The following is a 20,437-nucleotide window of genomic DNA, read 5'->3' as shown; positions in this document are numbered from 1 at the left end:
CCTCACTTTAAAGGCGTATATCTCGAACACGTGAGTAGCTATCAAAAAACTGGCAACTGCAAAAATGTAGGTCTAGATTTGATCTACTCATTCATGTAGAAATCAATAGTGTCAGATAAAAAGGTTCCGAGTTACAAGCCGTCAAAGTTGGCCGATTTTTCACAATTTGAAAAATTGGTCAACTTTGAACTGTTGTCACGCTTCCCATTTTGAACCAGTTTTATTGCAATTATATTGATTTTGTAGATCAAAACTAATTCTTCATTTTTGTAGTTGACAACTTTTTGATTGCTCTTTACGCTTTTGAGATATAAGTGTTCGAAGTTAGCCAGCGAGAGAACGTGCAAAAAGAGGAGGGTGTCTCGTTTCTCTGCGTCTCTCCACCTCTCTTCCTCTCTGTAACGTTTCTCTGCGTCTCTCCTTCAACCCGCACTCCAGGTGCCTCACTTTAAAGGCGTATATCTCGAACACGTGAGTAGCTATCAAAAAACTGGCAACTGCAAAAATGTAGGTCTAGATTTGATCTACAAAGTCAATATAAATTTGAAAATTTTTGCGTAGAATGGGATACAGTGACGAGCTCTCAAAGTTGACTCCTTTTAAAACTTTTCCTTCTTCCAATCTTTGCCCTTTATTCTTAATTTCCTGCATGTTTTGCCAGAATGCCAATCCTAGACTCACCTTGAACCTCCTTAAGACCATAATTATGTTCTTCTACCATTTCTTAATTGCCTCCCCCCTTTTCTATAGGTCATTTTCTCTCCTTACCGATTTCCGCCGTTTGATTCACTGAATTTTTGAAAAATTCCCCTCATCCCAACAACTTACAGTCCCGAATGCGGTGTGGCGCCCCGGCGACCGCTTCCTACGCGCCGCCCGTCGTAAAATCTCGTACAGGACTCCGTACCTATGATATAGAAGTTGGAGGCGGCGGATTGCGAGCCACTCCAATCGATTTGGATGTTCCCGTGATACAAAAGAAGTCAAGTTTCGCGTCAAGTGGATTCTCAACAAAGTCATTCACGCCTTCCAAGCCATCCACGTCATCTGGGAAGTCCGAACCATCGAAGTACTCAGATTTCCTGGGTAAACCTGCGGAGACATCTTACGAGCCTAGGAAATTGTCAGAACCGTTTGGAATACATGCAAAGCCATATGAGTCAAGGAAGGCGTCAGAACCTTCTGGAGTGTTTGCTAAGCCTTATCAAGCTTCCGGACCATCGGAGATTCCTGGAACCTTGGCAAAGCCTTACAGTACCAAGGGACCGTCAGAACCTTTTGGGACGTTTGCAAAGCCTTACGAGCCGTCGGAACCGTCTGGGATGTATGCGAAGCCTTATCAAGCCTCTACGTCGCCTGGAACCTTAGCAAAACCTTACCAACCCTTTACGCCCCTGGAATCTTCTGGAACGTTTGCTAATCCCTACAGTACCCTAAGCTCAGATCCATCGCTCAAGTCATTGGAGTCACTTGGCGCATTTGCTAGGCCTTATCAAGCCTCTGGAATATCGGAAACTTCTGGAGCGTTTGCTAAGCCCTACAGTAACCCAGAGCCTTCCAAAAGCTTAGAACCGCTGGTAACGCCATCGGTATCATTTGGTACCATTGCTAAGCCCTACAGTATCCTAGAACCGTCAAAAAGCTTAAAGCCATCGGTTAAGCCATCGGAGTCATTTAGCGCCAATTCTAAGTTTTATCAAGCTTCAATATCATCAGAATCTTCTGGAATCTTTGCCAAGCCCTACAGTACCTCGACACCGTCAAAAAGCTCCGAGTCATTTGGCGCCTTTGCTAAGCCTTATCAAGCCTCCACGACGTCAGAACCTTCTGGAGCGTTTGCTAGGTCTTATCAACCTTCTGGACTATCAGAACCGTCCGGAACATATGTGAAGTCTTATTTACCGTCAGAACCTTCTGGGACCTCTGACAAGCCCTACAGTACCTCCACGCCGTCAAAAACCTCAGAGCCGCCCGGAGTCCTTGCTAAGCCTTATCAACCTTCTGGAATTTCGGAAGCTTCTGGAGCTAAGCCCTACAGTACCCCATCGAAAGCCTCCGAACCGTTCTCCCGTAAAATGTTCACACCCGCCGCCGATTCCTACACCCCGAATGGCTACACCCCTGCATCGTCATCCACAGAATCCTCGAAATTTCCGGAAATCCGATCAAAGGCGAAACCACCGTACAAACCAATTACCTCCCCGCCAACAAAAGCCTATATTTCACCGTTCCGTGATTCTCCCGACGCTCCGCCCACTTCGCTCCTCTCCACTCACGTTTCCGACGAGTCATTAGCCAGGAGTATGCTATCGGTTAGCAACAACGAGTTACCCCTGATAGTCAAACCACTGCGGGCCAATCGACGGACGACGTTGGTCGAGCCGCCCGTGATGCCCGTAGGTGGTCAAATCCCAGATATGTGTAGCTCGCTGCCACGGAATTTCCACCGACCAACTGTGCTCCATTGCGCGGCGCCTGTTGTCATTGAAGCCATACCGTTCATTGACGAGGAGCTCCCGCCTACTGTCGAAAAATCGATAACCACAAATTCTTCTCTCCACCGTAGAGAAGACAGTGGCTATCGATCGATGGAAAACGTGCGGAAGCTTAGCGTACCGGAAATTGCACCGTCCACGTCGGACGGCGTCAACGAATATGTAGATCATGAAGAAGAAGAAGAAGAAGAATTCGATTGGGGAGATGAGTACTTGAATTCTAGGGTTAAGTGAGTCATCATCATCATAGATACCTTTTTTTGAAAAAAAATGTCCCCAACACTTTCCTCAAAAAATTATTTATTCCAGACGCCGCTGCAGCTTGGTACTCCGAACGCAGACATCGCTACGCGTTAAAACTATTATTGGTGAGTTTTGAGTTTTCAAAAATTCAAGTTTCAACGAAAAAGCAATGACAATTTCCAGCATTAGAATATGCCTGAAATTTGAAAATTTTGTCAAAAACGACAAAAAACTCGCGGGGGACTAGTTTTCCGAAAATTTGGTTTTCTAGGCCACCGCACCAATTTCAGTCAAAAATGACGATTTTTGCATTTTTAGGTTACCGACTACCCAAAATTGTACTTTTTTCATCAAAAACGGCTGGGGGACTAGTTTTCCGAAAATTTGGTTTTCTATGCCACCACTTCAGTTTTTGTGAAAAATGGCTATTTTTGCATTTTTAGACCACTGAACACCTAAAATTGCACATTTTTCATCGAAAAACGGGTGAGGGACTAGTTTTCCAAAAATTTGGCTTTCTAGGCCATCACACCAATTTCAGTCAGAAATGCAGGTTTTCACGTTTTTGGACTTTCTAGGCCACCGAGCACTCATAATTTCGCATTTTCCATCAAAAAACACTCGAGGGACTAGTTTTCCAAAAATTTGGGTTTCTAGGCCACCACTTCAGTTTTTTGTGAAAAATGGCGATTTTTGCATTTTTGGACTTTCTAGGCCACCGAGCACTCATCTATTTGCATTTTTCATCAAAAAACCCTCGAGGGACTAGTTTTTATAAAAATTTGGGTTTCTAGGCCACTAACCCAAAATCGCTGAAAATTGTTAGTTTTTACAGTTTTTTTTTTCAAAAATGAGTGGGTTTTCTGGTTTTTTTTAATCTGGTGGTGAGTGAGTCACTTAAAAAAAGAAAGTGTCTGAAAACGCAGAAATTCTCATTTTTATGGTGTCTAGACAGTGAAAATGACTCAGACAGTGTACAGAAAACCTTGAAAATACAAAAACAGTTTGGTGGCCTAGAAAACCAAAATTTCGGAAAACTAGTCCCTCACGTGTTTTTTCGCAAAGAAATGTAATTTTGGGTTCTCGTTGCCCTAAAAACGAAAAATCGGCATTTTTGACAAAAAGTAAAGTGCGATGGCCTAGAAACCCAAATTTTCGGAAAACTAGTCCTCCAACCGTTTTTGATGAAAAAAGTACAATTTTGGGTAGTCGGTGACCTAAAAATGCAAAAATCCGCATTTTCGACTAAAATTGGTGTGGTGGCCTAGAAAACCAAATTTTTTGAAAACTAGTCCCCCGCGAGTTTTTTGTCGTTTTTGACCAAATTTTCAAATTTCAGGCATATACTAATGCTGGATATTGTGATTTTTGACAAAAACTTATTTTTTTTGCAAATTTTTGGGTTTCTTAGGGCTCCTAAGTGTCGCCCATTTTTTAAAAATCTTTTCAAAAATCAAAAATCTATAATTCCAGATAAGCTTCTCAATTGTTCGGGACGTGACCAACGACGCGCACTATTCTCTCTGAAGCAGATATTCCAGGTATGCTTAGATTATGATCTACGGCTAATTCGCCTTAGTTCGAATTCAGCCAACCGAATAGTTTCTTATCGAAACATTTTCTCAAATTTTCTCAAATTTTACAGGATGATCAAGATTTGGTCCATGAATTTGTCCAAAATCAGGGATTGGATTGTATGATTCGATTGGGACGAACCGCCGACCAGAACCATCAGAATTATATACTGAGAGCCCTTGGGCAGTTGATGTTATACGTGGATGGAATGAATGGGATTATTGCGCATAACGGAACGATTCAGTGGTTGTACGAGTTGTTGGACTCGCCGGTGAGCAATCAATTTTACAAAAATTGGAGTTTAAGAAAAAAAATTGAGGAAATCTTGCGATTTTCAAGTTTTCTTGACTCAACTTTGACTGATTGTCACTCTGTCCATTGAAGCGATATTGTCTCAAATTTACACTTGCTGTGTAGATCAAATCACGGGCTATATTTTTGTAGTTGTCAATTTTTTGATAGCTATTCACGTTTTTGAGATATGCGCCTTTACAGTGAGGGACCTGGAAAGTGGCTTGAGAAGGAGAGAGGAAGGGTGACGCAGAGAAGCGAGACACCCTCCTCGTTCCACACGCTCTCTCGCCTTCTTTGCAGCGGCTAACTTTGAGGCTGAATATCTCAAAAGCGTAAAGAGCAATCAAAAAGTTGTCAACTACAATAATGTAGAACTAGTTTTGATCTACGAAATCAATGTAATTTCAACAAAATTGGTTCAGAATGGAAGATGTGACAATGGGTCAAAGTTGGCCAATTTTTCAAATTTTTGGGTTGAATTTTTTGAATTTTATGTTTTAATTCTTGTCTAAATGTCGTTTTTTTGTGGTCCAGTTGTACATCGAGGAAGAGCGTAAAGAAATGTCACCGTTTCGTCTTGAATGGGTATAGTCCGATTGCGTGGAATGTTGAGAATGAGAATGTTTATTGAAAAGCATGATTTTTTTTGTGTTGCATGAAAAAATATCAAAAATAGTGGAACAGATAAAGTCTGGTGCGCCTGTGACGCGACAGCTAAAAACGCGTCAGAGGCACGCCAGCGTGCCGTTTTTAAATAAAACTTCCAATAGAGTGCATGAAACCAGATTTTTTTTTTCATATTGTTGTCGAAAATTGACTACGTTTGAGAGCCCGTCATAGAGCCAAATTTATATTCACTGTGTAGATCAAATCTAGATCTTCATTTTTGTAGTTGACAACTTTTTGATAGCTATTCACGCTTTCGAGATATAAACGTTCAAAGTTAGCCAGCGAGAGAGCGTGCGAAACGAGGAGGGCGTCTCGCTTCTCTGCGTCTCATCTACCCAACGGTCTCTCGCCTTCCAATCTTTAAAGGCGCATATCTCGAAAGCGTGATGAGCTATCAAAAAGTTGTCAACTACAAAAATGTAGAGCTAGTTTTGATCTACAAGAAAAGTGTAAATTTGAATATTTTGGATTGGAACAAACCCTTCTGAGAAGCTTGCAAAATTAATAAATTTTTTATTGAAAATGAAACTTTTTAAATGCTCTCAATGTATGTTTCTAACCATTGCTAGGAGCATGTTTAATCATTCAAAATCCTTCTGAAATTATCGATTTTTGCAGTTCCGCCTCGTCGTCAAGACAGCCCTGAAGCTCCTGCTCGTCTTCATTGAATACAATGATAATAACGCGTTACTCGTTCTCTCCGCTATCCAGACAGTCGATAAATCGAAGGGACAAGCCGATTGGTCGGGTCTGATGAAGGTGTTGACGGAGAAGGATTCTCCAGATGCCGAGACGTTGGTCTACGGAATGACGGTGGTTAACAAGGCGTTGCACGGGATTCCTGATAGGGTAGGTCACTTTTTTGGCGGGAAAATGGAAATGCGGTCCGAAAAAAGTAACTTTGGGTACTCGATGTCCTAAAACCGCAAAACTCGTCATTTTTAACTGAAATTGGTACGGTGACCTAGAAAACCAAATTTTTGGAAAACTAGGCCCTCATGTGTTTTTTGGTGTAAAATGAACAATTTTGGGATGCCGGTTGTCTAAAAATGCAAAAATTTGCATTTTTGACAAAAACTGAAGTGGTGGCCTAGAAAACCAAGTTTTCGGAAAACTAGTCCCTCACTCGTTTTTTTGCAGAGAAATGTAATTCTGGGTAATCGGTGGCCTAAAAATGCGAAACTCACTCATTTTTGAAAAAAACGATAAAAACTAAAATTTTTCAGCGATTTTGATTAGGTGGCCTAGAAACCGAAATTTTTATAAAAACTAGTCCCTCATCCGTTTTTTTTTCTCAAAAACTGTAATTTTGGGTATACGGAAGCCTAAACATGCGGAAATCTTCATTTCAGACCAAAATTGGTGCGGTGGCCTAGAAACACAAAATTTTGGAAAACTAGTCCCTCACTCGATTTTTCCCAAAAATCTGTAATTTTGTGTGCTTGATGGCTTTAAAAAGTTAAAAATGCGAAAATTGGAATTTTTGTTGCCTAGAATAACAAATTTTCGGAAAACTAGTCCCCCACTCGTTTTTATTGGCTCAAAACGTACAGAGCCGGATTATGGGAAAGTCTACAATTCCAGTATTATACAAAATTTTGGCGCGAAATTTGAAATTCTGACTGAAAACGTGGAAAAAAAACTGTTAGGGAAGTGATTAAACTCAGTATCAAACGTCCATGACTACGCAGCAATTCAAATTTTTCTGAAAATTTGAGTTTCCAGCAAAGTTTAGTAGTGCTTTTGCTCTAAATTTTTCAACAAAAAATCCGTCATTTTTTTCTCATTTTAACTTTGGTACCCTAACTGTCTGAACGCGTTCTCCGATTAGTTGGCCTAGAATTTTCTGGTTTTTATAGGCCACTGCCACAGATGCGTTTTGGACAACAAAGTATTACAGTTAGAATCAAAAAAATTACGGGGTTTTTACGTAAATGTTTTTTTCCCAAAAAACTTCACATTTCCATTCCAGGACACCTACTACGACGCAGTTGACACATTGGACACTCTGGGCATGGAGGATGCCATCAAAAGTATGGGTAGATCAAATAATAAGGAGCTCGAAGAGCAGTGTCGACTATACGAGAGAGAACTGAAAGAGGAGGACGAGAGGGGAGATAACGATGATGATGTGGTCAAGATGAGGTGAGTTTTTTTTATTTTGGAATGCGTTTGTTTTTGTTGGAGTTTTTAGAAAATTTCAGAAGTTTTTGAAGGGAGATGAAGGTGATAATTTTTGGGAATAATTTATACCAAAACATTCGGCGTGTTTTTCTGATACCAACAGTGCTAGTCGTGTTGCTCAAAACTCATTTCTAAAGAAGTTACACACGTTTTAGTCCCCCGACCAATCAACGCGCGGTGGCCGAGAAAAATTTCTAGGCCACGGCCACCGAAGTGGAAAAGCACGTGTAACTTGCTTCAATGACAACTTTAAATAATGAAAATATTACCATTAGAGTCAGCGAAAAATTTTAAGTTTAGGGAAATAGGTTTGAGAAAATTTTAAGGAAAAAAATTTTGGGCCAAAAATTTGTTTTCGATTTTTTCTTCAAATTTACACCAAAACATCCGTCGTTTTTTCCTGATATCAACAATGTTAATCTTATGGCTCAAAACTCATTTTGAAGAAAGTTACACGCATTTTAACTTTCCGACCAATCAGCGCGCGGTGGCCGAGAAAAATTTCTAGGCCACCGCGGCGACCGGAACGGAAAACGCATGTAACTTGCTTCAATGAGAACATTAGACAATGAGAGTACCACCGTTAAAATCAGCAAAAAAATTTAAGTTCAGGGAAATAGGTTTAAGATAATTTTGAGGAAAAAAATTTTGGGCCAAAAATTTGTTTTCGATTTTTTTTTCAAATTTACACCAAAACATCCGTCGTTTTTTCCTGATATCAACAATGTTAATCTTATGGCTCAAAACTCATTTTGAAGAAAGTTACACGCATTTTAACTTTCCGACCAATCAGCGCGCGGTGGCCGAAAAAAATATCTAGGCCACGGCCACCGAAGTGGAAAAACACGTTTAACTTGCTTCAATGACAATTTTAGACCTTGAGAGTCCCAGCGTTAGAATTAGCAAAAAATGTTGAATTTAGGGATGTATGTTTGAGAAAATTTTGAGAAAAAAATTGTTGGGTCTAAATTTTTTTGAATTTTTTGACTCCTCTCAAAAATATTCATTTTTTACACCAATCTCCCCAAAAACTTGCATGGTGTCTCTTTTTGTGTCATACTTAATAAATTTTCTTGGCGTGCCGAATTTTCTCTAACCCCCCGTTCCAATTCTAGATCCACCGATTCGTTCAAAGACCAATCACGTCGATCGAGTCAGGGCTCTCACGACTCGGCAATAACGATGGGTAGCGAGGAGGACGGCTCGCGGAGCCCGGATAGTTGCTACAAGCAGACATCTCCGGCTCCGCCCACCACGGCAGTCCCCGCCGCCACGCCCCCAAGTAACACGTTGGAGCGTAGATCACGGGCTTATGAGCACGAGATGCCGGAAGATATCGAGACGGCGTTGGAGAAGCTCAACAAAGCGTTACAGAATAGGCGGGAAGCCGAAAAACTGAAAGCCGAAGAGACACGACGAAAAGAGGCGGAGCGACTGGAAGAGATCGAACGGATGAGAGAGCAGGCGGAGGAGAGGAGACGCAGAGAACGAGAGGAGTTAGAGAGCAAGAGGAGAGAGGAAGAGGAGCGAGAGACGCAGAGAAAGAGAGAGGAGCGAGAAGTCAGGTTTGTGGTGGCATGGTGTACTGTACTGTAGCATGGTGGTGGTGTGACGATTCTTGAAATTTGAAAATTTTTTGATTTACTCATAGAAAATTTTGACACCTCTACAGATTTGCTAAGAACGAAGTGATCACGTCTTCTGGAGCCGACGACAAGAAGGCGACGATGAGAAGACGTCATGAGGAGGCGAGACGGAGACAGTTGGAGCACGAGCAGTTCACGTCGAATCGGTCGATGTTTAGTCAGATGTGAGTATATGGATTGGGTAGATCAAAAATAGTTCTTCATTTTTGTAGTTGACAACTTTTTGATAGCTCTTCACGCTTTTGAGATAAGCGCCTTCAAGCAGCAAAAATTGGTCAAATTTGGCATGTCCCCTTGGTGTAATTTTATGTCTCAAATTTCCCAAATTTATATTTTCTTGTAGATCAAATCTAGGGCTATATTTTTGTAGTTGACAACTTTTTGATAGCTATTCACGCTTTCGAGATATGCGCCTTTAAAGATTGCCTATTTTCGAAGCGTGAAAGAGCAGGAGGCAAGAGACGCAGAGAAGCGAGATGCCCTCCTCGTTTCGCACGCTCTCTCGCCTGGCGACATGACGACTGACTTTAAAGGTGCATATCTCCGAAGCGTCGATAGCTATCAAAAAGTTGTCAACTAACAAAATTTGCAAAATTTTATGATCTACATTTTAATAGTTGACAACTTTTTGGTAGGTGTTTAGGGTCTTGAGATATGAGCTTTCAAAGATAAAATCTTGTTTTGTTTTGTGTTTTTGCTGACTTTATACATGTTGCAACTAACTCTCCTCGTTAAGAGAGCGCAGACAGCTAGACGCTCTCCTCTCTGTGTCTCTTTCCTCTCTCACTCTCTCTGCATCTCGGTCGCCATCTTTAAAGGCGCATATCTCGAAAGTGGGCGGAGCTATCAAAAAGTTGTCAACTGAGAAAATGAAGATCTAGATTTGATCTACCTAATCAATACAAATTTAAATAGTTTACAACCCTAAATGACTCCGTAAAGGGTTCCAAAGTTGACTAATTTTTCAAAAAAAAAAATTTTTTTTGTAGCTTCGAGTATTACACAATCAAAACACCTCATTTTTTCACAAATCCTATTTTCAGTGACACCTCATCAGCACCACGTATCCCATCCCCGGTTTCTCCAGTTTCAGCGTGGCAGCCACCAGTCAAAGATGATTTTCAACCGGTATGCACACACAAAAATGTTTTTGAGATTAAGCAACCGCGCTCTACTGAAAAAGATTTCGCTATGGAGCACGTTTGCTGCGTTAAGCCTCAAAATCTTTCGAAAAAGTTTTTCCAGACCACCTCCACGTCCCCCACACCTGAAATAGGGAAAAAGAAAATTCCGGAACCAATTCAACTTGTTCAGGAGAATCAAGAGAATGAGATTCCAAAAGAGGCGGATGATAGTGAGAGTTCGAAGCCGGTAGGTTGCAATTTTTTTTTGTTGATTAATAATAAATTTAGTGGAAACATATACCAAAAAATCCGCCTTGTTTTTCTGAATTCAGCGGTGCTATTTTTAATGTCCACGACCCTCATTGGAGCAGGTTACACGCTGTTTTTCCGATTGGTAGCCCTGGTGGCCTAGAAAATTTTCTCGGCCACCGCGCGCTGATTGGTGAATGTTGTAAAACGTGTGCAAATTTCTTGAAAATGAGTTTTGAGCAACAAGAATTACACTGTCGGCATTAGGGAAACAAGACGGATTTTTTGGTGTAAATTTGAAGAAAAGTTCGAAAAAAAATTTGACCCAAAATTCGAAATTTTGCGCTGATTTTAACAGTGCTACTTTCACCGTTCCTAACCCTCATTGAAGCAAGTTAACCGCTTTTTAGGATCTGAAGGCCGTGGTCTAGAAAATTTTCAGTTACATGCGTTTTCCGATTTGGTGGTCGCGGTGGCCTATATATTTTTCTCGGTCACCGCACGCTGATTGGTCGGGGGACTAAAACGTGTGTAAATTCCTTCGAAATGAGTTTTAAGTAACAAAACTGACACTTTTTATATCAGGAAGACAGGACGGATTTTTTGGTGTTAATTTTTGAAAAAAAATTCGAAAAAAAATTTTTGACACAAAAATTTTTTTTTCAAAATTTTCTCAAACCTATTTCCCTAAACTTAAAATTTTTTTGCTGATTCTAACGGTGGTACTCTCATTGTCTAATGTTCTCATTGAAGCAAGTTACACGCGTTTTTCGATTTGGAAGTCGTGGTGGCCAAGAAAGTTTTCTCGGCCACCGCGCGTTGATTGGTGAATGGGGTAAAACTCGTGTAACTTCCCCAGAAATGAGTTTTAAGCAATAAGACTAACACTGTTAGCATCAGAAAAACAAGCCGAATGTTTTAGTACAAATTGGCGGTGGCCTAGAAAGTTTTCTCGGCCACTGTGCGCTGATTGGTCGGGGAAAAATGCGTGTAACTCTCTTTAAAATAAATGTTGAATCTCGAGAGTATTACCATTTGAATCAGCGTGAAATGACTGATTATTACTTTTTCAAAGTCAACAAAACACAATTGTCTTTAATTTCAGGTCAAAGCCCCGCCCCCATCATTCCCCACAATCTTTTCTCCCACCGAATCAAAATCGATGGATTTCTCAGAAGTTGCACCAACAGAACCCGTGGTAGAGGAGAAGGCTCCGCCCCCACCGAGAGCAAAAATCGAACCCGACGTCGGAGGCGGCAGTAGCTTCGCAGATATGCTCCAAAAACGGGCGGCCCGATCGGCGGCCGCAAATTTGGGCGTCTTTGAGAAAAAGGATTCAGAAGCGGAGATTCAGTGGAAGAAAGCGGCGGAGAATCTGGAGAAACGACCTCTTATTATTAATGACCTCGATTTCTCACAATTCCATGGTGCAGAATATCAACAGGACCCGTTACAGCTCGCGCGGATGGCTAAGATGGCTGAGAGTAGTAATGGAAGGGGCGGAGTCTCGGGTGCAGGTGTACCACCTCCACCACCGCCGCCAACGTCGATTCCGCTGCCTCCGAGATGTGAGTTTTACGTTTTTTGGACTTGGTGGTCGTGGCCTAGAAATTTTCTCGGCCACCGCTTCCTGGGGACTCAAGCGCATGTAAATTTTTCGCTGCTTCTAATGGTAATATTTTCATTATCTGAAGTTGTCATTGAAGCAAGTTACACGCGTTTTCCGTTATAAAAAAAGTTTTCTCAAAATGCTCTCAAAACTATCACCCTGAATTTTAAATTTTGCGCTGATTTTAACAGTGCTAATTTCACCGTCCCGTACCCTTATTGAAGCAAGTCAAATGCGCTTTCCGATTCGGTGGCCGTGGCCTTGAAAATTTCTCGGCCACCGCTTGCAGACCGGTCGGAAGCAAGAAGATAGGATAAGAGATAGCTCAAATCAAAAAGATTTTTTTTAAGTTTAAAAAATGTTTTTTCAAATTTCCTATGGGCGGTTTTGTTTTTTTTTCGGCACTGTATATCTCTACCGAAACTGAAGAAAATTGTGTGCGAAATTGAGAGAATCAGAGAAAAAGAAACATTTCTCATGGGGTTTTCGGTGAAGCGCAGTTGTAAGACGCATGTCGTGCTAATACATTTCCGTTAAAAACAAAATTTTTTTGAAATTCCAAAAAAAATGTAACAAATTAACTTTTAAAGTCAATTTTCGAAAATATTTTTTGTTAGTAAGAAAACCGACCATTCTTTTCTGGTCCTAATCGTGGTATTTTTAGTTTCCAAAACACAATTTGAGATGAGTTACACGCGTTTTAACTTTCCGACCAATCAGCGCGCGATGGCCGAGAAAATTTTCTAGACCACGGTCGCCGAATTGAAAAAACACGTGTAACTTGCTTCAATGAGTGTTGAGGACGGTAAAGAGTAGAACTGTTAGAATCAGCGCAAAATTTTGAATTCAGGTATTTATATTTGAGAAAATTTTGAGAAAAAAATTTAGGGTCAAACATTTTTTTCGATTTTTTTCAAATTTACATTAAAAAATTTGTCTTGTGTTTCTGATAACAACAGTGTCAGTCGTGTTGCTCAAAACTCATTTCGAAGGAAGTTACACGCATTTTAAGTCCCCCGACCAATCATCGCGCGGTGGCCGAGAAAATGTTCTAGGCCACCGCAACCACCAATTCGGAAAACGCATGTAATTTGCTTCAATGATAATTTCAGACAATGAGAGTCCCACCGTTAGAATCAGCAAAAAATTTTGGATTTAGGGATATATCTTTGAGAAAATGTTGAAAAAAAAATTTTGGGTCAAACATTTTTTTTCAAATTTTTTTCACATTTACTTCAAAAAAATTGTCTTGTTTGTCTGATAGCAGAAGTGTTAGTCGTGTTGCTTGAAACTCCTTTTGGAGGAAGTTTCACACGTTTTAGTCCTCCAGCGGGCGGTGGCCGAGAAAATTTTCTAGGTCACTGCGGCCACTGGTACAGAAAAACGCACTTAACTTTTTTGCCAAAACGGTTTCGAGCAATACAAGTTTGACCGTTAGAATCAGTGTAAGAAAACGGATTTTTAGGTTTAAAATTTGAAGTTTTTTGGAAAAAATTTTAAAGCCCCATTTTTTTCAGTACAAGGAGGTATCCCACCGCCGCCACCACTCGGTATCATCCCACCTCCACCACCGCCTGGCACACTCCTCATGAACGGACTGAATCGTGGAGACATCAGTCCGGCGGCCAACAAAGGAGTCCTGAAACTTCACTGGAAACCGGCGAACGTCGAGGACCAGTCGATTCCATCACTGAAACAGAAGGGAAGCTTCTGGAATACGGTAGACGGCGCGGTGCCGAGTTTCGACGCCAAGAAGATTGTACAGTTGTTCGAGACGAAGAAGGAGAAGGAGGCGACGGTTAAGGTGGGTGTTATTTTGGTGTCGATTTTTGGAAAATTTGACAAAATTTGGGGGGAAAAACTTAAATTTTCACAAGGGTGCGCGACGCAATGTTGCTTAAACGCGATCCGTCGCTCAGCGGTTGACACAGACTTGGCTGAGTGCCAAGTTCAAGTTTGTCGTGTGTTTGTCGTATCTTTCAATAAACGCGACGCACACGCAACGCGACTGGCGCGGTATATTCAAAACTTTTCGTTGCGGACCTTACGTCTCGCACCCCTGTGTGTGTGGTGACCGAAAAATTTTGAAAAAAAGACGTTAAAAATATTTTCTCACTTTTTTTTTGAAGATTTTTAGTTTAAAAAATCCGCCGTTCTTTAGAGATTCTAACAGTACAATTTTCGCTGTTTCAAACGCATTTAGAATAAAATTGCACACATTTCTGTTCCGACCAATCAGCGCGCGGTGGCATAGAAATCTTGACCGCCGGATTTCAAGTCCACTGCCACCAAATCACAAAAACGTGTGTAACTCTCTCCAAATTGCGTCCTGAATAATAAAGATACTACCATCGAAGTCACTGCAGGAAAACCGCGGTTTTTTTGACATAAGTTGTAAAAAAAATTTTGAAAAAAAGTTTAAAGAATTTTTTCACTGTTACCTAAAGGAATATAGTAAAAAAGCTGTGTTTTTTAAACTGAATCTAACAATAGTAGTTTGGTTGTTAAAAACGGTAATATTAGGAAGTTACACGCTTTTTCGTAACCGGGGGGTGGCCGAGAAATCTTAACCGCCAGATTTCCAGTCCGCGGCCACGCCCATCAAAACATGTTTTAAAAATTGTGATTTTTCCAGAAAGTCGCCGAAACCAAGTCGCAAACCTTATCCGTCCTGCCCCTCAAACGTTCCCAAGCCATCAATATCGGTCTCACCAAATTGCCACCAATCAACGTCATCCCAGCAGCAATAATGGTACGAAAATTATTTGTCTTAAAACTATAACATGCTAATTTTTGCAGAAATTCGATTCTCTCGTGCTTAACAAGGATGGAATTGAGAAAATTCTGAAGACCATGATGCCGGATTTGAAGGAAATCGAGGAGATCGAGAATAAGCAGGCGGAGAATCCGGAAATGACTCTAGGAAATGCTGAGCAGTTTCTTCTAAAGTTATCTCAGATTCCGTGTCTTCTGGAGCGCTTACGTCTATGGTTATTCACGTTAGACTACAAAAATTCGGAGAAAGACATTGCGGAGCCTCTAATGGACATGCAGTTGGCAATGAAGGAAATGGAGGAGTCGAAGACGTTCAAAGTGGCAATGGGCATGCTTCTAGCCATCGGAAACTCGCTATCCGGCACTGACATCAAAGGTTTCTATTTGGATTACCTAACTAAGGCGTCGGAAGTCAAGGACCCGGTGTACAAGCATACTTTGACATACCACTTGGCGGAGTACATGGTAGAACACTTCTCGGAGGGCACCGACTTGTATAGTGAGTTCGGAGCGGTTGCTAGAAGTGCCCGTGTGGATTATAAAGAGTTGCTGGAGAACTTGAAGAAACTTGAGAAGGATTGCAAGAGCTCGTGGGAGTGTCTGGCGACGATTAGCAAAAATGATAGTTCGAATATGAAGCAGAAAATTAATGATTATCTGTCGGATGTTGCTCAAAGGATCCATCAGCTTAAAGCAATCTACACAGTGACTAAAAATCGATGGCACGCTTTCCTCCTCTATTTCGGTTATGGAGTTGAGGAGATCACTAATCAAACGCCCAACGACGTTTTCAAAATGGTCACCGAGTTCGCGTTGGAGTACCGTACCACACGTGACAAGATTCTGCAGCAGAAGAAGCGGTTGGCAGAGAAGAGAGAACGGAATAAGACGCGTGGAAAGATTTGGGCGTTGGAGGGAAGTGCTGAGGGTGCGGGTGACGCCGCGGCGCCATTAAGACGGAGGAATCATCAGCCGGCGGCGCCGGTGCAGAACTCGCAGCAGAGGCATGATGAGATGTCGAAGATGTTGGCGGCGATGGCGGAGGATAATAATAGTACGTTGAGGAGACGAGCGCCAGCAGCGACGATGAATGGGAAGAGTTTTGGAGGAAGTGTTAAAGGTAAGCCCATTAAAACTTATCTAAACCCAACAAAATTTAAACCAAAATGATCAGAAAAGAATGCAAAAAACAATTGGGGTGGGTGGGGGTCGAACCCTGGATGCAAGATTACTGGACAGACATTCTACCTGGTAAACTAAAGGGTGCGGCGGCGCCGAGAAAGTGGAGGTTGTGATAAGGGTGGGGTTAGCGGCGTCTCCTCGCCGCCCACCGGTAGAATATCTGGCCAGTAATCTTGCATCCAAGGTTCGACCCCCGCCTACCCTAAACTTTTTTTGCAGTCTTTTTAGAGGGTACTGGAGGTGTCTGGACTTCATTAAAACCATTTTTTGCCATATTTTCAGACCTCGTCGACACTGAATCCCCGGAAGACGAGATTCTCAACGGACTTGTCAAAGCGGCGACCCTTCAGACGGATCCAAGGGATCAACGAAGACGTGCCAGACAGTTCAATCGGAAGTCACGTAAGTGAAATTAAAGCCCAAAAATTTAAAATTTAAAATTGTTGCAGTCCGCCGTACGCGTACCCTCAAAATGGTCGATGGACAACTCGAGACATGCAATTATTGATTACTTTTCCTCTTTTGTTCCGGTTCCTGTATTTTTGTACCCTTTGCCATCACTCCTCATCCCATCATCATTTTTCACATAACACAACAAAAATCGACATTTTCAATGACCGGTATACTCTCGAAATTTCTTTTTTTTTCACTATTTTCTCTTTCTCGCATTCTCTCAGAATTATTAGCTCTCTTTATGTAGAGAAGAAGACCAATTTGTACTTGTGACTGACGGAAAACATTATTTTCTTCTTATTTCGATTCAATGAACTCGTTTATTTTCAAAATCGTGTTATATGGCAATGCAAACGCGCTCTAATGCCAATCTGGTATCATAAACGTTATCACAAAAGAATGCAAAAAAAGATTGGTAAGGGGTGGGGTCGAACCCCGGATGTGAGATTGCTAATCAGACTCATTAGCGAGTAGAATATGGAAGCAGCGCGGGGCCGCCACCGCCACCCTTATCACAACCTCCCCGTTCTCGCCGCCGCCGCACCCTGATAGCCTACCCGGTAGAATCTCTGGCCAGTAATCTTGCATCCAGGGTTCGACCCCCACTTACCCCAAACTTTTTTTGCATTCTTTTTAGGGTATGTTAGTGGTGTAAATACTTCTTTAGCATCTTTTTTTTTCATAATTTTAAAAAAAAAAATTTTCGAAAAATTTTTAGACAGTTTTTGCGATTTTGCAAACTATTTTTCAATACAAACCGTTGTTTTCTGGGTGCCAAACATGCCAAACATGCCAATGCAAACAAATAACTATTATTTGACCTTAAAAATTGCGGAGGGAGTTACCTGTCAAAACAATAACAATGCATTGAGGTAGAAAGTGAAAAATAAAAGGGAGGAATCTCCTCAAAAATATGAGTGTAATTGTTCTGTTATTTTTAAGTGTTGAACTCTTTGTTATTCGGTTTTAAAATGGTTTCGAATGGCATTTAACTTTTCGAAAAGTTGTTTTTTCTGTCAAAAGTTTGAAGGTCTGTAACATCGCGTGTTATATTCAAAATGTTTCAAATTTAGATTAGTTTTGTAGATCAAATCTAGGTCTCTATTTTCATAGTTGACAAATTTTTGATAGCTATTCACATTTTCGAGATATGTGCCTTTAAAGATTGAGAGAGCGCGTGAATAGAGGAGGGCGTCTAGCTTCTCTGCGTCTCCGCCCCCCTCTTCCTCAAGACGCAGTAACTTCAAAGCCCCATATCTCAAAAGCGTGAATAGTATCAAGAAACGGTAAGCTGAAAAAATGTAGCCCTTAGTTTGATCTACAAGAAAAATATAAATATGGAACATTTGGAACATAAAATGATACCAAGTGGATATGTCAAAGTTGACCAATTTTCTCTGGCGCTTCTTCTAAGTTGGAATCTTTAAAGGCACATATCTCAAAAGCGTGCAGAGCTATTAAAAAGTTGACAACTACAAAAATGTAGCCCTAGATTTGATCTACACAGCAAAAGCAAATTCAAAACAATAGAGCTTTAATGGAAAGTGTGACAATGGGTTAAAGTTGAGTCAAAAATTTTCACAAATCGTAAAATTTTAAGAATGTATGACCATAAAAGTGTCATTGTAGGACTTTAGGGCTTTAAGTTCCAGGGGCAAAGTGTTTTTTGTCTGTCTGTACCTCCTTATATCCGTTTGTCCCCGAACAACCTCCAGACAGATTACACATTACACCTGCTTACTCTCTCTCTCCCCAAATCCCATCAATTTCTCACCACTACCCGTCGAGAAGTGTATCCGGGATCCGTTTCTCTATTTTTCCCGAAAGACCATGTGCTCCTTCTCCGTCTCCCACCACCACCACGATCTCCTCTCATTCGTATCTTTAAACTTTTCTCATTTTCTTTTCTCTCCGGAGACGGAAAGAGTCAGAGAGACCCAGACATATTATGCACACCCACATAATCAAACAGATTGACAACCTTGCTCTCTTTCTCTTGAGAAGACACTTGTGGTCACTCTATTTTTCTTATCATTTTTAAAGATACTCTTCACACTGACCACCACCTTGTTGTAAACTTGTCATGTTGAGGTGTCTTAGGTTTGAGAGCACATCATAGTGTGTTCAACAGTTCCAAAAATTGTATTGGGTAGGTAGATCAAGCCTAGATCTTCATTTTTGTAGTTGACAACTTTTCGATAACCCCTCACGGTGATTTTTTCTGTACATTAAATTTGGGTTTCTCTTCCATATTTCTGCTTCTCGCTAGGTCACGACCCCGTGAGGCAAATGCGCTCCGCCAGACAACGCAGTGTAATTTTTTCTGCCATTATTTTTAATCAGCTATATAAAAAAACTGAACCCATAAATTTCAAAAAACGCGCTCATAAGATTATTTTTTTTCGATCTAGTTTATGTAGAAAAAAATTCTAGCCGTTTTGATGCCTCCTTCATATAGAAAACTGGATTTTGTTGAAGAGACTTTCGTCAGTGTTAATTTCTCTTCCACAAACTTTGACGAGGTTTTAAAAAAAACTGAATCCATAACTTTGAAAAAACGCTTTCATAAGATTATTTTTTTTCGATCTAGTTTATGTAGAAAAAAATTTCTGTCGTTTTAAGGCCTCCTTCATATAGAAAACGGGAGTTTGTTGAAATTGAAAATTCCTGATGGCCTAGTTTTTAAAATGACCATGGCCTAGATTTGAAAAAGCTCACGAAGTAGCTCATCTTTCACGTATAATTTAACTAGCGAAATATCACGAGTAAAGATGGAGTTATGGGTAGATACATATATCACTAGAAGGGAAATTTTGTACTGATTTCGAATTTGTATTCAAATTTTGCAGAACGATTCTGGGAAAAAAGTTATTCAGGTTTTTGTGAGATTTCAGTACTACAAATGGAAACTTTGAAGCTTGAAATCATGTAAATCGTTCAAAGTGTATTCAGGGTGATTCAAACGACGGGGAGCATTTCCAGTCGTTTTATAGAGGTTATCAATCGACAAGAAACTAGATCTGGAAGAAACGAATCGGGAAGAAGCAAATCGGGAAGTGACGAGTCGATAAGAGCCTTTTTATTAAGTTTCAGTGTCGGAAATGAAAAAAACTTTCATTTGAAAGTGTGTTGTGTAATTATTGAGAAGAGGGGCCGATGACAACTTTGAACTTCACTCGATATACCGTCGTCGCGAAGCAAATTTTCATAAAATCAGTTCAATAACATGAAAACACACCATTTGTAAGCTAATGTAAGCTAAATAACTAAACTACACAAAAAATTATCAACTTTTCGTTCCTTTCAAACACTGGAACTTGCGAAAAAGTGTTATTCGCGATTCGTCACTTCCCAATTTGCTTCTTCCCGATCCAACATTCTTTCCGATTTGTACGGTGTCTCTTGTGTGATTGTAAATGTTTCAAATAGGAGTTTACAACATTTCATTTATCAGATTATCTCCTAGATGCCTTGAAAAAGTTAGAAACGAAGGAGATTGATCACTGGATTGCACTTTTTACGCTTCTCTTCGCCGAAAAACGGATGAATACAGTTGAAACGTCAAATTTGAGATGTTTTTCACTTGAAACTTTCTGGTTTGATAACATAAATACGTTTTTCGAGCAATTTTTGACTTATCTACCATGTTTTTGTTTCCAAACGAACACTTTTCATTAAACTTTCTCTGCACTTCACTGCAATTTATTAACCTCATTTTTCTGTGCCGCGGGGTTACATCCTTAGCCCCGCCCATTTTTCTGCGCACCATGAGGCGAAAAATTGTCAACGGGAAATGTAGCGAAAAAATCACCGTGCCCCTCACGTTTTCGAGATATGCGTATTTAAAGTTAGGAGGGCGAGAGAGCGTGCGAAAAGAGGAGGGCGTCTCGCTTCTCTGCGTCTCTCCCCTCCTTTTCTCTTGCAGCCTTGGAGGTAGCT

General features: G+C 40.8%; 1 protein-coding gene across 1 annotated transcript; it reads left to right on the top strand.

Annotated features, from left to right (window-relative positions):
• Positions 1 to 836: 836 nt before the first annotated feature.
• On the top strand, positions 837 to 16,553 carry GCK72_000318 (uncharacterized protein; the record flags this gene model as incomplete). The annotated part of the gene is made up of 16 exons (XM_053722414.1): positions 837 to 2,725; positions 2,805 to 2,863; positions 4,212 to 4,279; positions 4,384 to 4,584; positions 5,895 to 6,125; positions 7,249 to 7,421; positions 8,576 to 9,025; positions 9,133 to 9,270; positions 10,150 to 10,234; positions 10,352 to 10,477; positions 11,585 to 12,047; positions 13,606 to 13,892; positions 14,724 to 14,840; positions 14,888 to 15,983; positions 16,328 to 16,447; positions 16,495 to 16,553. The coding sequence occupies 16 exons, from the start codon at positions 837 to 839 to the stop codon at positions 16,551 to 16,553; spliced, it is 5,562 nt and encodes a 1,853-aa protein (XP_053591059.1).
• Between the last annotated feature and the right edge of the window lie 3,884 nt (positions 16,554 to 20,437).

The sequence above is a fragment of the Caenorhabditis remanei genome, chromosome I (assembly GCF_010183535.1).
Source record: "Caenorhabditis remanei strain PX506 chromosome I, whole genome shotgun sequence".
Taxonomy (NCBI): Eukaryota; Metazoa; Nematoda; class Chromadorea; order Rhabditida; family Rhabditidae; genus Caenorhabditis; species Caenorhabditis remanei.
This window is presented reverse-complemented; position numbering and strand designations above follow the sequence as displayed.